Raw genomic sequence first — 15,480 nt, 5'->3', positions numbered from 1 at the left:
AAAGTTCATGTGTATGCTTGAAAAAATTAATGAAATGAAAGCTGACTGGTAAACCAGGGGCAGTGACTGTCTTCCTAGATGTGTGTATCACTTAGTACATATGAACTTTTCCTGATAAAAATAGGCCAGTATCAACACCCAATGACAGGTAGTAATGAATCTGTCTTCTTATAAGTAGCTTTATGAAATGCAGATCCCCAGCTTGTCTAAACAGCAGTTTCTTTATCAAAAGTTACAGCAAGGGATCTACGGTAGGAATCGTAAAAAGAAGCAACAACCATAGACACCTATTAAATGTTGAAACTTACAAGTATATCCTGACATTTAAAGAACTGTTATGTTAAATCATAAATTCTTTGGCAAGATACAGCAAAATAAAGTAGAATATTATTCTAAGTTAATCAAAACCATGATGAATATCTTGATCCAACTAGAATAGGTTGATTTCATTAGCAGTGTGGATTTTGTATAGCATCTTAATAAGAAGTGTTAATTTGTTCTGGTTTCTCAAATACTGTATTATATTGTCATAACAGCTCTAGCCACCTTTTTTTTCTCTTTCTGATACACTAGCAATCAACTACACTGAATCAGCTTGACACCTGACCCTCAACATGTGACAGAATTACAGAAAGAGCACTTTCAAATAATGTTTAGTATTTTCTTTAATGAACATGGTAATGACATGTATATAGAAAAAAAAATCTGGTGAATGATTATCTTTGCAAGAGCTGCAAACTACTTTGGGTACAAAACTAGCAATTACACCAGAGTTTGTACATCTTTTATCCTGAGGCATATATGCATCCATAAGAAAATGTCATGCGTATTTCTACGTTATATTTGTACTCCTGTTTATGAATGCAAAACTGAAGGAAGGAATGGGTGGGCAAGGCTGGTCAAGTCATTCACCTCTTCTTTTTTTTTAACGTTGACTTAATTTACAAATATTTTTCCATTATACTATCACTTTACCAGTTCCTATGGAACCAATTGGAAACCTTTGTGTTCAGGATTGAGCTGTGGCTTATTTCTAAAGGTGGAAGAATTCATGATTTCAGTACAAAGGCCAGCTTCCTAATGTGATCCTGAAGCAATGTTTCATCCTGACTTTAGGGCTAGCATTTAAGGCCCTTACCTAAATGCACTGGAAACAAAAATGACTCGTCAATTTAAATCATTCTTTTAACTTCTTTGCTCCTACTTTTTGTTGGTCAGCGTAGGGGAGAAAACAAATGATAACAGACAACTGAATATGAACATTGGAGGATATAAGAATATAATTTTACAGTAAGGAAAGACTATGGCTTTTTAGGTTTAATCTGGTGCTTTTTCACAATAAATATGTTGATTGGTGTGGTTTGACATAGCTGGTAGAAGCCCATATGTGTTCTTCTAATAACATATTCTACTTGGCTGTTCTTTCAGCATTTCGAAGTTTGAAGAACGGTGCTGTTTTCTGTATGTGCTGCACAACTCAGATGACTTTCAAATCTATTTCTGCACGGAACTTCACTGCAGAAGGTGTGTCATAGTTATTTCAAAAAACAATCTGCGTTAGGGTGAATGTTGTCTGCGTGCACAACAGTGGCTGTTTCAGAACTATGGTGAGAGCATCCTCAGTTGTCGCAGTCTTTTACATGAAAGTATAGTACTACCCTAGAGATGCATGAGGTTTGAAAGTCAGAGAACAAGCTCAGACAAATGCTAGAAACATAATTAAGATTTACATTTTTATGTATTTTGTGGTATTATTTTTCACTATTTTCCATGTTAAGGCTTACTACAAGTGTTTGCTGCCCCACATTGAACAAAACATTCTAAACTTACAAATGGGCTTTCTGAAATAGCAGTATTTGTAGTAACAACAATAATCTAGGAGATCTCATTAAGATTTTTCTTTTAGTGTAGTTGAAGTTTTTATTTCTGATTACAGAGAAGCACACTTGATGTCCTTTACATTAGCATTGCGGTTACTTAAGTATGACTGTAGGAGTATCCCTATTAGAAACTTGGCAAGGGTTTGCACAAAATTAAGGGTATTTTAGCTACTCAAAGCTGCACTTCTGTGCTCTGAGCTTAAGGGCTGTGGTCTTGAATTGATCCAGAATTGGTCTTGAATTGTTCCTGAAGAGGATTTCTTGTATTCTTGTCCTTAAAAAGGCTGCAGCTTTACCAAAATTTACTGTATTACTTTATGTTAATGGCTGTGGCTACCTTGAAGCTCAATTCTTAGCTCGTCGTCTCATCAACTCCAGTCAATACGGGTTCTTTTACCGTGTTCCCTTTGTATCTGAATATTTCTCAGAAGATGAGTGAGCAGTAGCTTGGCATGATATTTTTGCCTATGTTTTTTCAAAGGAGGTAAGTCATATGTAGTGATATTTTTTTAATGGGAATTTGAAAAATACCCCCCCCCCCTTTCACTGAAACTGAAACTAGTCTTTCTGCTCTACAAAATGCTTCAGTGCTTTCACTGGATGTAAAGGAACAATGTTATAGGACAAGAATTTCACCCAATATGTACGTAGATTTTTGAAATGCGAATTCTATTGATAATTTCAGACATCATGGATGTCTCATCACATATAAAAGATGGACATTAATTAAGTAGGGGAGGTGCTAGTTTTGCTGTTAAATCTCCATGTAAAAAATCTTCTTTTTCCTTTTTGCTGACAAATGAGCTTTTACACCCAATCTATGCTTAAATCTAATCTTTCAGTTCATTCAGTACTTTAGAGAGAAGTGCTTTGTATGTCCCCATGCTGTCTCAAATATGTGTTTGCATTTTTTAAATTTTCTTTTTCTTGCTTTTAACAGGTTTTTTGACATGGTGAACAGCATCACTGAAGAAATAGGGAAGACTACAGAGGAAGGGGAATGTGATGGAGACTCCCTGGAGGTATATAGTGTGTTTTTTGTCGTTTTTTTAAACTTAGTTTCAACCCACCAACTATTATGGGTTTCTACTGTAGAGTTTCACTAAGGGAATAAATTACTCATCCCTTCTCTAAAAGAAGTTAAGTGAAAGCTATGGTTTACAAAACTTTATCCCCTACTAATTATTATTTAATGATTCTTTGTAACACATCCAGGTTTTATACCCAACGTAGATTAATTGCTTATTTCAGTTAGCATACCCACTTGAGAAAGTACTCATCTGAAATTCTTCATAATTGCACTTCATTGCAAAGTAATTCTTGCTACAGTTACTTCAGAGTCTAGTCATAGTCAGGCAATATTAACATCTGTTTAAATTTATAGACTGTCTATTTCGTGCATCACTGGCGTCATGTACACTTACATTATTGGCAGGTCATCTGCATAACAAACAAGGATATAATTGTAGTTGGGGAAGGCTTGTCCATGGTAGTTACGATATGTAGGCAAGCATCGTAATGAGCAGCAAACTCAAATCAAATGATGATGATGGTGTGGGTGGGAGTCTTTCTACCCTTAGCCTACTAACTCTCAGTGAAGCCTAGGATGCCTTACTTCTGCTATCAACCATGTTAGCTGAGTTATAGCTTGCATGTGTATGTCATTACACTGTATTTCCACCTTGATTTTTTATCTGAACATACACATAGCTGAGAAGTGAATGCAAGGCCACTGAGTGCAATGCAATACTTGAGGTCTTTAGATTTTCTTGTAGGCGGCAGGAAACAAGCTGGAATATTTAGGATCGTGTCCTGGATCTCTGGAGACATCTGAAACTAACTGAAAAAGTCAGTATTGAATAATAAATCCAGTACTCTGTCCCAGTTTTGATGTTGGAATTTTTATAGTATATCTGAAATTGGAGATGGGACAAATGGAAACCACTAGAGTGACATGTGGGCTAAAAAAAAATACCCTATAATGAGAAACTATGATTATCTAATTGTTTTATTTTAGCAAAAAGAAAAGCAGTAGGTCACTTGATTATAGTGTGTATCTTTACAGGGAAAATTGCTAATTGTTAGTAGGCTCTTTAATTTAGTAGAGGAAAAAAAAACAACAATTAAATATAGTGATGCCAAAAGACATAAGAATTAAAAATAAGAGGAATGACTTCACCCTGAGAATCTGTTGAAATATTACTAAAGCTAGTAGTGGTTTATCTGAATCTTTTACTAAAAAGATATCAATCTTCATTTGCAGGGAAAATATAAATGCTTTATTTAGTCTTGAGCTACTGGTCTCAGCATGGGAATGAGCAAGTGAAATTACATGTCTGTGTTACACAAGCGGACAGATGAGATAATCTAATGACCGTTTCTGGGCTGGCCTTAAACTCTTTGAAATTAAAATTCAGCCGAAACCATGGTTAATACACTGCAATCCTGACTAACCTCCATTGGCACGCTCTGCTGTCTGACCTGGCACTGGCAAAGTTGGTTGTGCTGTTTTTGGAAGATGTGGTCAGGTCAGGAGAGCATCTGGAATAAATTAAGACACACTTGCTTTGTGTGTCTGGGTAGAAGCTGAAGTTCTCAGTTTGGTGCAGAGTGCCCTCTGTCGTCCTTTGCTGTCTTTACTCCTGCCAATAGGATTGCGAGTGCTGTTAAAATATATAAATGTAACTACACAGAACAGATAAAGGCCGGCTTAGCTTTTCACACTTACCTTAGATGGCTACCTTAGAAGCCAATGCTTTCCGTAAAGACAGTGGAGTGACAAGAGCATGTCTGCACAGTACTCAAATTGTCATCTTTAAGTATTTTCCTCTCCTATGTAGTCTTAAGAAAGAAGCTAACGTCCTAGATGCCTTGGTTGTGTGCATGGAGTCAGATGAAATACATCTTACCTCTGTTTCATTTAAATGTTTTTTGTTTTGCAGTATGATTATGAATATGATGAAAATGGTGAACGAGTAGTTCTGGGGAAAGGAACATACGGCATTGTATATGCAGGACGAGATTTGAGCAATCAAGTCAGAATCGCTATTAAAGAAATCCCAGAAAGAGATAGCAGGTATGGTAATTGAGCCTTATTCCAGACTTTGTGCATTATATGCTTTCATTATTAAGTAATCTAATGAACCAAAATCTGATTAAGTGATCTGAAGGAAGAGCTCCCATCACTCTTTCACAAAGCTGTCAATAAATTGTCAGTTACATCATGGTAATTCCCTTTCTTTGTAAGGAAACATTTCCATGTTATGGAATGATTTATGATTGCAATTACTGAGAATTTGTTTTCTAGTTTTGGTCTTAGTAGTTCACAATAATTTTTCCTTCCAAAAGAAATCCTGCTGAAATACAGAATCTTGATCAAATACCTTGTGAAAAATTCTGTCTTAAGCATGTTTATAAGAAGCATGCATACATAAGCAGGATCTTATAAAAGAACTTCTGAAATTTATAACTTCCACAATCCTTTAAAACTCTGAGCCTGAATTGTTGATGAAGACATTGTCCTTTTCCTGTTTGAGCCTAATTTATTACGAAGCCCCTTCACAGTAGTACAAAACATGTAATGATCTCTTCGTCCATGCTTCTTAATGCAGTAACTTTGTCTGTGTAGTGCCTTGTCTCATTTATAATAGTTAACATGTAAAGGCCAAACATGTCATGTCTATTGTACTTGTATATCTTGAGGTTTGTAGTGTATAGTATTCTGAATACATAATTTCCACAAATATTCTGATGAAAGTTTATAGCAAGTCTACACATACAATTTCTTTGCAAATTGAACTGACTTTAAAAATAACTTGAAAGTTTAAAAATTCTACGATTACGTTTGTTTTTGTGGTCAAGTGTTGTGCGAGCTATTTCTTAACAGGTGAGTCAAGCACCTGGATCTTTGAAGTGCCTGTCAGATTATAAAGTATCATCAAGACTATAACTTGTGCCTCTATATTCAGAAAGCTAGGAAAAGTAGGAAACAGTTACTTCCATGGTCGGTAAATCCCTCTTTTTTCCTAATGATTAAAGAAATATTTTAATGAAGGAAGCTCTTCTGATAAATACAGAACACTACTTGTTATCAGGAGGAGTAGCATATTAAGTGAATAATACCATTATTCACTTAATTAATTCACCACAAAGATGGTCCCAGGGCTGGAGCACCTCTCCTGTGAAGAGGAGGGACAGGCTGAGGGACCTAGGGTTGTCCAGCCTGGAGAAGAAGAGCCTCCAGGGAGACCACGTGGCAGCCTTCCAGTACCTAAAGGGGGCCTACAGGAAAGCCGGGGAGGGACTCTTTGTCAGGGAGCATGGTGGCAGGACAAGGGTTAGTGGCTGTAAACTAACAGAGGGTAGACTGAGATTAGGTATAAGGAGGAAATTCTTCAGTCTGAAGGTGGTGAGGCCCTGGCACAGGTTGCCCAGAGAAGCTGTGGATGCCCCATCCCTGGAGGTGTTCAAAGCCAGGCTGGATGGGGCTTTCAGAACCTGGTTTAGTGGGAGGTCCCCCTGCTTGTGGTGGATGGGGTGTTGGAAGTGGATGGTCTTTAAGTTCCCTTCCAATCCAAATAATTCTAAGATTCTATGATTCCAAGAAATCCTACATCTTTCTAGAGAATTTTCTTAGGGGTTTATTTTATTTGCTTAATTATGTAAGTTGCTCAAGACTAACTGCGTAGTTTAACAGTTCTGGGGGAAGAATTACATGCATGTTTTTGTTGCCACTCTGAATTAATATTCTGGTACAACTCAGAAATGTAACCTCAGATGATTTTTGAATTTCTGAATGACTAACAGGGTAGTTGGAATCTTTATTTTTGTGCAGAGGGGTGTGACGAAACTCGATTTATTTTTAGTGCATAGACTGAGGGCTGCATGAGGGTCACACTTCCTTTAATGAAATACTTTTTGTTTTCTATAACATTCATATTCCAGAGGCATTTTGAGATGACCCCTTTTTTTTTTCCCCTCTACTTTTTAGAGTTCAGCCTCCATTTATAGCTTGAGGCTGTTGTTAGGGTGAACTGGTAACTACTTGCTCCAAAAGAGTGGAGCTCACAGGTGATTTTACCCCAAGAACTTGGGTTGCATTCCTGGGACTGGCACTTTACTGGCTCCAGGAAGAACTAAATCCTAGACTTGAAGCAGCAGAAAACCATCTCTTGACCCCTAATTTCCCCAGCGCAAATATGAATAAGTGAAAGTGTTGTTGCCAGTTTGTCAGGAAGCCAGAATGTCACCAGTCAAAATCACTCAAAATTTGTGCTGAGAGCAACCTGCCGAGGGTGAAAAGGAAGGGGGAGAGAATGTTTCTTCTGGTCACAATTAGCTGCAAGGTTAAGATTGTGGTTTAATTTAGTACTCCCTCAGTATAAGCGTCTGAACATGTCTTCACACGCTCAACACACTGCAGCTACTTCTTGAACTCAACGGAGAAGTCCGTGTCCAACATCTATCTCACCTATCCTGAAAGTATGACTACAGATGTTAGTATTTTGTTGGAAGTAGCCACCAGACTCTGAATGTATTACCTAAATTTTGCCAGACAAAACACAGGATCTGGCAGCTAACCTGCCAGGGTGTGTGCGACTCACCCGTGGGTGGAAGAAGAGTGTTAGAGCTTGCTCAGGGGACCACGTCAGCTTCTGAGGTAGAGTTCTGGTGCTGTTCCACACCAGAAGGATCTGGACTTCAGAAATGTTGACAAAAAAGACTGCAGAAAAAGCGTACATCTCTGAAAAATACTTGATCTTTGAGTAAACTCATTTTGAAATTATTCTCATCAGTTCTTCCGAATCTGTCTCCATGAAAAGACTCCTGATTTCTTACTTTGTTAGCTATCCACTCTTGCTTTCAGATAAGACTCCTCCTTTATTAGTAGAAACTTAAATGGTGATTTGTTTTAATTATTGAGCTGATCTTAATTATACATTAACTCCATTGTTTACGAGTTCACTTTGACACTAATCTAAACACAACCATTTATCCTCTTTCTGTTGAGCTGGATTGTAGTTCCTTTTCCACAAATTATTGTGCCTAGTCTGTCTATGTAAATAAATGTACACTTACCACATTTTGTGTGTGTATACAATATTACATATTATTTTGTATGCTGTGTATATTCATATGTGAATGATTTCTTATTATGTGGTGGTTATAACCATTGACGTTAAATCTGTCTAACAGATCATATTGTATTACTGTATGCAGTACTTCACTGTAAATATGTCTCATGGGACCTGAAATAAAACTTTACCCTAGTAAACCCAAGACTTTATTCCTAAAGCTCAGTATTGTATAAATTCTTTTCTTTACAGATACTCCCAACCTCTGCATGAAGAAATAGCTTTGCATAAGCATCTCAAACATAAGAACATTGTCCAGTATTTAGGATCTCTTAGTGAGGATGGTTTCATTAAGATATTCATGGAGCAGGTGCCTGGTGGTAAGTAGTGGTCAAGACTGGTTTGGTGATTATTTTTGCTTAACCTCTTAAAAATGTAAGACCTATAGCACTGCAGAGTGATGTATTTCATGCAAAAAAAAATACATTCTTTAATATGTCTTTCTTAAATTAATGGAAAAAACTGTAAGGGTTTTCCAAGTGGTTCATCAGGATTTATGCAAGATGTGCTACAGATACAGCTCAGATTGTTGTTGTGCCAGGTGGTTGGTGGTCATCCTACTAGGAAGACTGTAGCTAGTCTCCAATGACTGAGCCCTTTTCAAATACCTAACACAAGAGAATTGTGACTGGCCATTGTTGTTTCTACTTGAGACCAAAGAAGTTACACCAGCCAGACATAATGAAAATACCACTTGCGGGGTTTAGCTTCTTGAGATGCCGTGGATTTGGTTTATGTACAGAGGCATGTGTATGTATACCCACCCTTTTTTACTCTTTCACAACATTCTTCTTGGACAACTTCTCTCCAAGCATAACAGAGATGAGCACATTGACTAAAAAGGTTCTGATCTGTTTGATTGAGAGAATATATCTGCTGCAGCCAAGGCCAGTGGAGACACTTAGAGACTCTTTTTAATTAGTCAGGAATTTGAAAATGAAAGAAAGTATTTCCAAGAGAGGGCCTTTCATTATACAAGAGGTACCTGCACTTGGTTTGGGATTGTTGGTTGTTGTTACTTTGCTTATCCTTTGGGAGAAAAAGTAGAATTTAATTTGGTTTCACTCTCATTTTTTTCCTCTCCAAAATTATAGGCAGTCTTTCTGCTCTTCTACGATCAAAATGGGGACCATTAAAAAATAATGAGCAGACAATTGGCTTTTACACCAAGCAGATTCTTGAAGGATTAAAATACCTCCATGATAATCAAATAGTGCATCGAGACATAAAGGTGAGAAATTGTGGAGATTAAGCCTGGTGTTATGCAACTGCATAACCCATTTATTTGTTCTGTAACTTAAACTTTCTTCTGGAAGCTGTTCATTGTTGCAGACTTTATGCTACTCTGAAGTGTGCATTAGATAAGTGAGCCATTGTAACTTGAATTTACAGTAACAAAATATTTTTTAGAAAAAATTACATATAGCTGCATCAGATGTGGTAAAGCGGATATTTTGTACTTATGTTTTCAATGTTGTGATCAAGCTTTCATTAAAATGTATCAGGAGTGAAGAAGACTGTGGGTGGGATATGAACAGTTTCTTTTCCAATGAGATTCTAGACTTTAAAAGTTCTTTTTATTTTTTTAAGATGCGTTTCTCTGTCTTGGTCTTTAAACTAAAATTCTTGTAGATGGAGAAGTTTGCTTTGAGATTAAATTTCTGATAATGGGATTACATAAGGCGGGACTGCTATTGATTTCTCTTTCTTGTCCATGCTAAAGAGCTTCAGGAAGTGATTCTTACTTACAAAAGGATGTATTTGAGATACAAGTAATGCAAGTGAGACAAAACGCAGAGGAAAAATAATCGCTCTGAATATTCTGTTCCTTAGGGTGATAACGTGCTTATCAACACATACAGTGGAGTGTTAAAGATTTCAGACTTTGGAACTTCAAAGAGACTTGCAGGAATCAACCCATGTACTGAAACCTTTACTGGTATGTTCTCAGAGGAGATTCTTTCATTACTGCAACTTCCAGTATAGGGTCATATTTCATAGCTGCATAACTTACATTGACTTCAAATCAATGTAAAAAGTCACTGGAAGTGTAAGCTAATTTAGGTATACTTGCTCTTAAGCTATGCGGTGTTCAAAGACACATAGACAACGCTGCTTTAGAAGTTGCACTTGAGACAAAAAAATAAAAATAAAAATAAAAAAAAGTCCTCCACAGTAGAAGAGCACTGTCTTTCCTGTGTCACATTTGAGTCTGCCTCTTCTGTATACATGACTTTTTCATTGTGCTGACCTAAAGCTAACTTTTTTTCTTTCATGACTGGTTTGGGCATCCTGGCATCATCTACAAAGCTTGTCAAAAAAAAAAGCTTAACTTAGTTCTCATTTTGCTTGATAATTTGATTTGGATGTTAAATCATGAAATCACGCAGTGGCACTATATTAAATAATTACTCAAAATGAGAAGTGACTCTTATTTTAATTCCTTTGTCTGTTAAACTTCTGCTTAAATAGAACAGAATGCTTTATCAGGATGATTCCCATCAGAAAAGAAGCCTTAATATCTACTATTTTAGGTTCAAGTTTCACTTCCTTTTCCACTCTGAATGCAATTCAGATTAATCTTCCTGATTTTCATCTTACCATGTAACACAGTAAATAAAAATTACATCTAATCCAATGTCTTTGAAATCTCTAGTAATTGTCACAGTCATTGAAGAGATACAAGACCAGTACATGATATCAGATGCTTTTAGCACAAATAAAATTTTGAATAGTGTTTTGAGTTTGTTTAATGCATGAGGAAACTTCTAATTTTTTTTGAATAATAGTGTTTTTTGTTAACTCTCCTGATACCATTACTTCCCACTTATTTCATTTGTCTTGTTATTTCACTATCTATTGCATTTTTCATGTGGAACCCTTCAGGTACCCTTCAGTATATGGCACCGGAAATCATTGACAAAGGGCCTCGTGGCTATGGGAAAGCTGCAGATATCTGGTCTTTGGGATGCACAATCATTGAGATGGCTACAGGGAAACCCCCATTTTATGAACTGGGAGAACCACAAGCAGCTATGTTTAAGGTCAGACATCTTCCTTGTACAACTCAGACCAGTACTTGTAAACACAGGAAATCTTGTGACTGTTTTGGAAAAGCTGGAATTATAAGGAAAAGATGATAAAGGAAATGCTTCACTAATGAGGATGTTAAGAAGAATGAGCTGATTCAATTGAGTGGGAGTGCTGTGTGTATTTGAAGAGAGTAATGGAGCAGTAACAGCTATTCACTAGCATTTTTTCTCTTTTTTTTTTTTTAAGGCAAAGAAAAGCAGTTCTGACTTCTCCACTTTGTGAGAGCCTCTCCTTACAATTGTATTTTTTTAACTTGATCAAATAATTACGCAGTTGACAATAATTTTGTTCTTTGCATTAATGACCTAGTTATCAAGTTTCGATATTACCTTTCTATAACAATATACTACATTTGGTATGTTTTTTGTTATTTAGCATTTGAGAAAAGAACAGTGCAGAACATTTATTTTTTTCCCTTTGTCTCAGGTGGGAATGTTTAAAATACACCCAGAGATTCCTGAATCCATGTCTGCAGAAGCCAAGGCTTTCATATTGCGTTGCTTTGAACCAGATCCTGACAAACGAGCTTTTGCTCATGAACTACTTGTAGATGAATTCTTGAAGGTTTCAAGCAAAAAAAGAAAGTCCCCTTCAAAACTCTCAGGTAACAGTTGCTAAACTCACTCTGGAATTTCTCTCTTATAAATCATCATTTTCAGGAAACAATATCATTTCTTCTTTAAGACAAAGAACGTAGATCCCCATCCCAGATGAATGTTCAGTTGTAGTGTTTTGTTCCAGTGGCTTTCTGTAGAAAGACTGTTGTAGCAGAATTCTGCTAGCAAGTTGTCACTAAGGTGACTAAATATTAAGGTTTAGAATAGTATAGAATAGTTTCGCTTGGAAGGGACCTACAAAGATAGTTCAGCTGTTAGAATTTTTTGGGGCTGATCCAAAGTATATCGTTAAGGGGTATTTGGATGATGCTCTTAAACACAGACAGGCACAGGGCATTGACCACCTCTCTAGGAAGCCTGTTCCAGTGTCTAACTACCCCCTTGGTAAAGAAATTTTTCCTAATATCTAGTCTGAACCTCCTTTGATGCAGATTTGAACTGTTGCCGTGCATCCTGTTACTAGAAACCAGGAAGAAAAGATTAGAATCTCCTTCTCTACTACCCCTAAAAGTCTTTCTCTGTCTTTGTTTTGTTGTTTGTTTTTTTTTCAGATGTGTGTATGTTTTCATTCAAATAATGTTTGTACAGAGTGCATTTTGTATAAGGTAGTAATACGAACAAAATAATGCTTGTCCCATAGCAAACTGCATTATTTCCCCCGCCACGTTCCCTGCAATGTTTTTAAATTATGGAATTTAACTAAGAAGTTTTGAAAGTATGAATGACACATTTTATGTGCATATATTAAATATATATTCTGCATAATTTTAGCATGATACCTACAAGAAGAAACTACTAGGTAAAGGAGATAACATTGAATGATAGCTTTTAGCTTCTATTTTACAGGTTCAATTTAATTTTAAATGGCAATAAATCTTATTTAAAATAAGAGCTTGCACAGAGGAGAGTCCAGATGGTCCATAAAAATGAGAAGGGAGTTATTCTTTAGATTACGCTTACTTTCCTCAGTTAATTTCAGCACAATTAACTTAATTTTTTTTCTTTGCTTGTCTCCCACAGTTCTTTCAGCTAACACAAATGGTGAGTTTTAACATACTTTTCTATGAAAACATAACTGCGTAGATACTGTGGCTATCACTTACTATGGTATAATTTGCCACACCAAATTCTTGCAAAGATAAGTGGGCATAATTATAAAAATAAATGATGTTTCTTAGGAAGCTCTAATTCATTGTACAAATTTTAATTAATAAAAAAAATATTTGTAATGTTACCTTGGCTTAACTGTCTATACAGGTGGGTAAAACAGGCTTGAAGAGCTGCGTTGTTGTTATGGGGCCCATTTAGTGGAACTCTGAACAGGGAACCAAATGGCTGTTGTGTGGTAGCAATAGAGCCAAAGTATGTGGAGAAAGAAAACAGATTTTTATTAGGTTAAATTTGTGTAATGTTGTGAGGGAGGTGGTGCAGAAGCAGGATTTGTTTGGGACCCCATGTCAAGCCTGGCTGACATCCCTTTTCAGGAAATAGTCCAGGTAGAATGGGGGTGGAAGGTGGGGAGGGGAGAGGGGAGAAAAAAAAAAAAAAAAAAAAAGCTAGCTTCCTGCTGAATAGAAGCACATTTTGAAATGTGGACATATGAAAGAGGTATTGATAGTTTCTTGCAACAGTAATTGTACGTACTCTTGATTAATAGAAAAAAAAATCCCCACCTTTTAACGTTCACGTTTATTATGAATCAAAGCCTATGAACTAATTAAATTTGTACAAATCTGATACATAAATATATGTAATAAGATATTTATATTATATAAAAATGCTTTTTATATTCTAATAGATAAATAAGCTCTATATAGAGAGACATTTAAAACTAAATTATTGGAATGTGCATGCATGACTTACCCTATAGGAACATTTTGTTATTGCTCAGAGTGCATACTGGTAACGTGTGATGCACATTCACTCCAGTGTTGAAGTTCTGGAAGTAAGCAGGCAAAGAGCCCAGGATTTCCAATATCTGAAGAACACTTTCAGTAAAAGCATACCTGAAGGGTAACTATTCCTGAAGGACAAATGTTAGGAGCTTTTTGTTCATTTTATCTTTAATATTTTGTCTGTGTGGGGAAAGACAGGAGTCAGAATTTGTTTCGTCTGAATGAATAACCTTTTTGTATCAGAACTGTGTTGATGCTATTTAATTCTACTTTCTAAATGTTCTTAAATAGAATATCTTCGGAGTATATCCTTACCTGTTCCTGTTCTGGTGGAAGATACAAGTAGCAGCAGTGAATATGGTTCAGTCTCACCGGATACAGAACTAAAAATCGATCCATTCTCTTTCAAAACAAGAGCCAAATCCTGTGGAGAAAAAGATGGGAAGGGAATCAGGTCCCTTTTTCTGAGGTAAGGGCTATCTGACATTTGTGTCAGTATCAGGAACATGTGCATTACAGTTGTTTTTTTATAAAGTTCCTTTTCACTGAGCATCTTTCATTCAGTATCCCAGATGAAAATTTTGAGGATCACAGTGCTCCTCCTTCACCTGAAGAGAAAGATTCTGGGTTTTTCATGCTGAAGAAGGATAGCGAAAGGAGAGCCACCCTTCATAGGATATTAACTGAGGACCAAGAGAAGGTGGTGAGGAACTTGATGGAAGCTTTGGCTCAGGTAAAGTAATTTCAAAAGGCAGCAAAAAAAAAAAAAAAGTGGAATTTGAAGACTTATCTACAATTACCTGGAAATTTCAAATTTACACATAGTAAAGCAATCAAAAAATATCACTTGATTAAACTAGAAAATATATGCAATATAAGCTTTCACAGTTTATTATTTTATTGGGGCTAATAAAATAGGCTCTAAAATTATGTTTATGCTGCATTAGATATGCATTTTATGTTCTTAGCACCTACCATATGAACACCTGCATACTAGTGCTGGCTGGACAATGGCAAACATGATTTCATGATATTGTTTTGCTAGTGTATCAACTGAGGACTTCAGATCAACTCACGTAGTGTCTGTCATGCCCAGGAGGTTGAGCTTCTTGTAGAGTTCCATCTTCTGAGTGACTGGTTTGATGCAGAGAGGGTTAGGTCTTTTTGGCCTGCTCTGGCCTTAAGTTAGGGTACTACATAGAGAAGAGTAGAGTGACTGGTAAACCCTTGCCTTCCAGCCAACAGCCACAGAAGGGGAGAGACGGGACTAGGTAGAAAATAAACTGCCGCTCTTCCTCGCAGCAGCTGGGAGCCACATATGGAGGGGCGGGAAGATGGAGTAGTAGTGGGAGTTACAGCAAAATAATTGCAGAATGACCTTTTGGTGCTCCTTTGTGGCGATGATTCATTATGATGTATCAATTCAGAATGACACTGAATAAATTACAGGTCATCCCCACACTAAATGTTGCAACACTGAAATTGGATGACATGATTTTTTTGTTCTTGTTTGTAACGCGTGTTAGTAGGTAATTGACTCACTTGATTCTCAAGGCTGAGTATTGCTGGTCTGAAACATATTTGTGTGAAATGTGGCAAATCAGCTTCTAAAAATAGTACTGTTTGGGAAACTGATGGAACCAATACAATTCTTATGCATGTACCACAGCTCAAGTAACTGGAAATTGCTGCCATACCAAATAATAATAATAATAAAAAAAGGCTTCTAATTCTTGGAAAAACACAACAATTGTCCTGATAACTACAGAAAGTATTAAAATAGAAGGCAACAAGAGATACGCCAGTGATCCATGCTTTGCAAGAGTGCTGCTATAAAAGACAGTTGTTATTTTATTCCTTG

The 15,480-nt window shown here is 36.5% G+C and overlaps 1 protein-coding gene across 1 annotated transcript in view; it reads left to right on the top strand.

Annotated features, from left to right (window-relative positions):
- The window catches only part of MAP3K5 (mitogen-activated protein kinase kinase kinase 5), a 100,049-nt gene that overhangs the window by 69,463 nt on the left and 15,106 nt on the right, over positions 1-15,480 (top strand). Inside the window, exons 13-23 of the mRNA XM_082756455.1 lie at positions 1,429-1,524; positions 2,821-2,902; positions 4,823-4,956; positions 8,207-8,334; positions 9,109-9,245; positions 9,848-9,953; positions 10,901-11,058; positions 11,534-11,711; positions 12,745-12,765; positions 13,911-14,088; positions 14,184-14,352. Of these exons, the coding sequence (XP_082612581.1) occupies positions 1,429-1,524; positions 2,821-2,902; positions 4,823-4,956; positions 8,207-8,334; positions 9,109-9,245; positions 9,848-9,953; positions 10,901-11,058; positions 11,534-11,711; positions 12,745-12,765; positions 13,911-14,088; positions 14,184-14,352 (1,387 nt within the window). The remainder of the gene's footprint in view (positions 1-1,428; positions 1,525-2,820; positions 2,903-4,822; positions 4,957-8,206; positions 8,335-9,108; positions 9,246-9,847; positions 9,954-10,900; positions 11,059-11,533; positions 11,712-12,744; positions 12,766-13,910; positions 14,089-14,183; positions 14,353-15,480) is intronic.

Source organism: Aythya marila (assembly GCF_965140915.1).
Source record: "Aythya marila genome assembly, chromosome: 3".
NCBI lineage: Eukaryota > Metazoa > Chordata > Aves > Anseriformes > Anatidae > Aythya > Aythya marila.
Note: the sequence above shows the minus strand (reverse complement) of the source record. Positions and strands in the feature narration are given on the sequence as shown.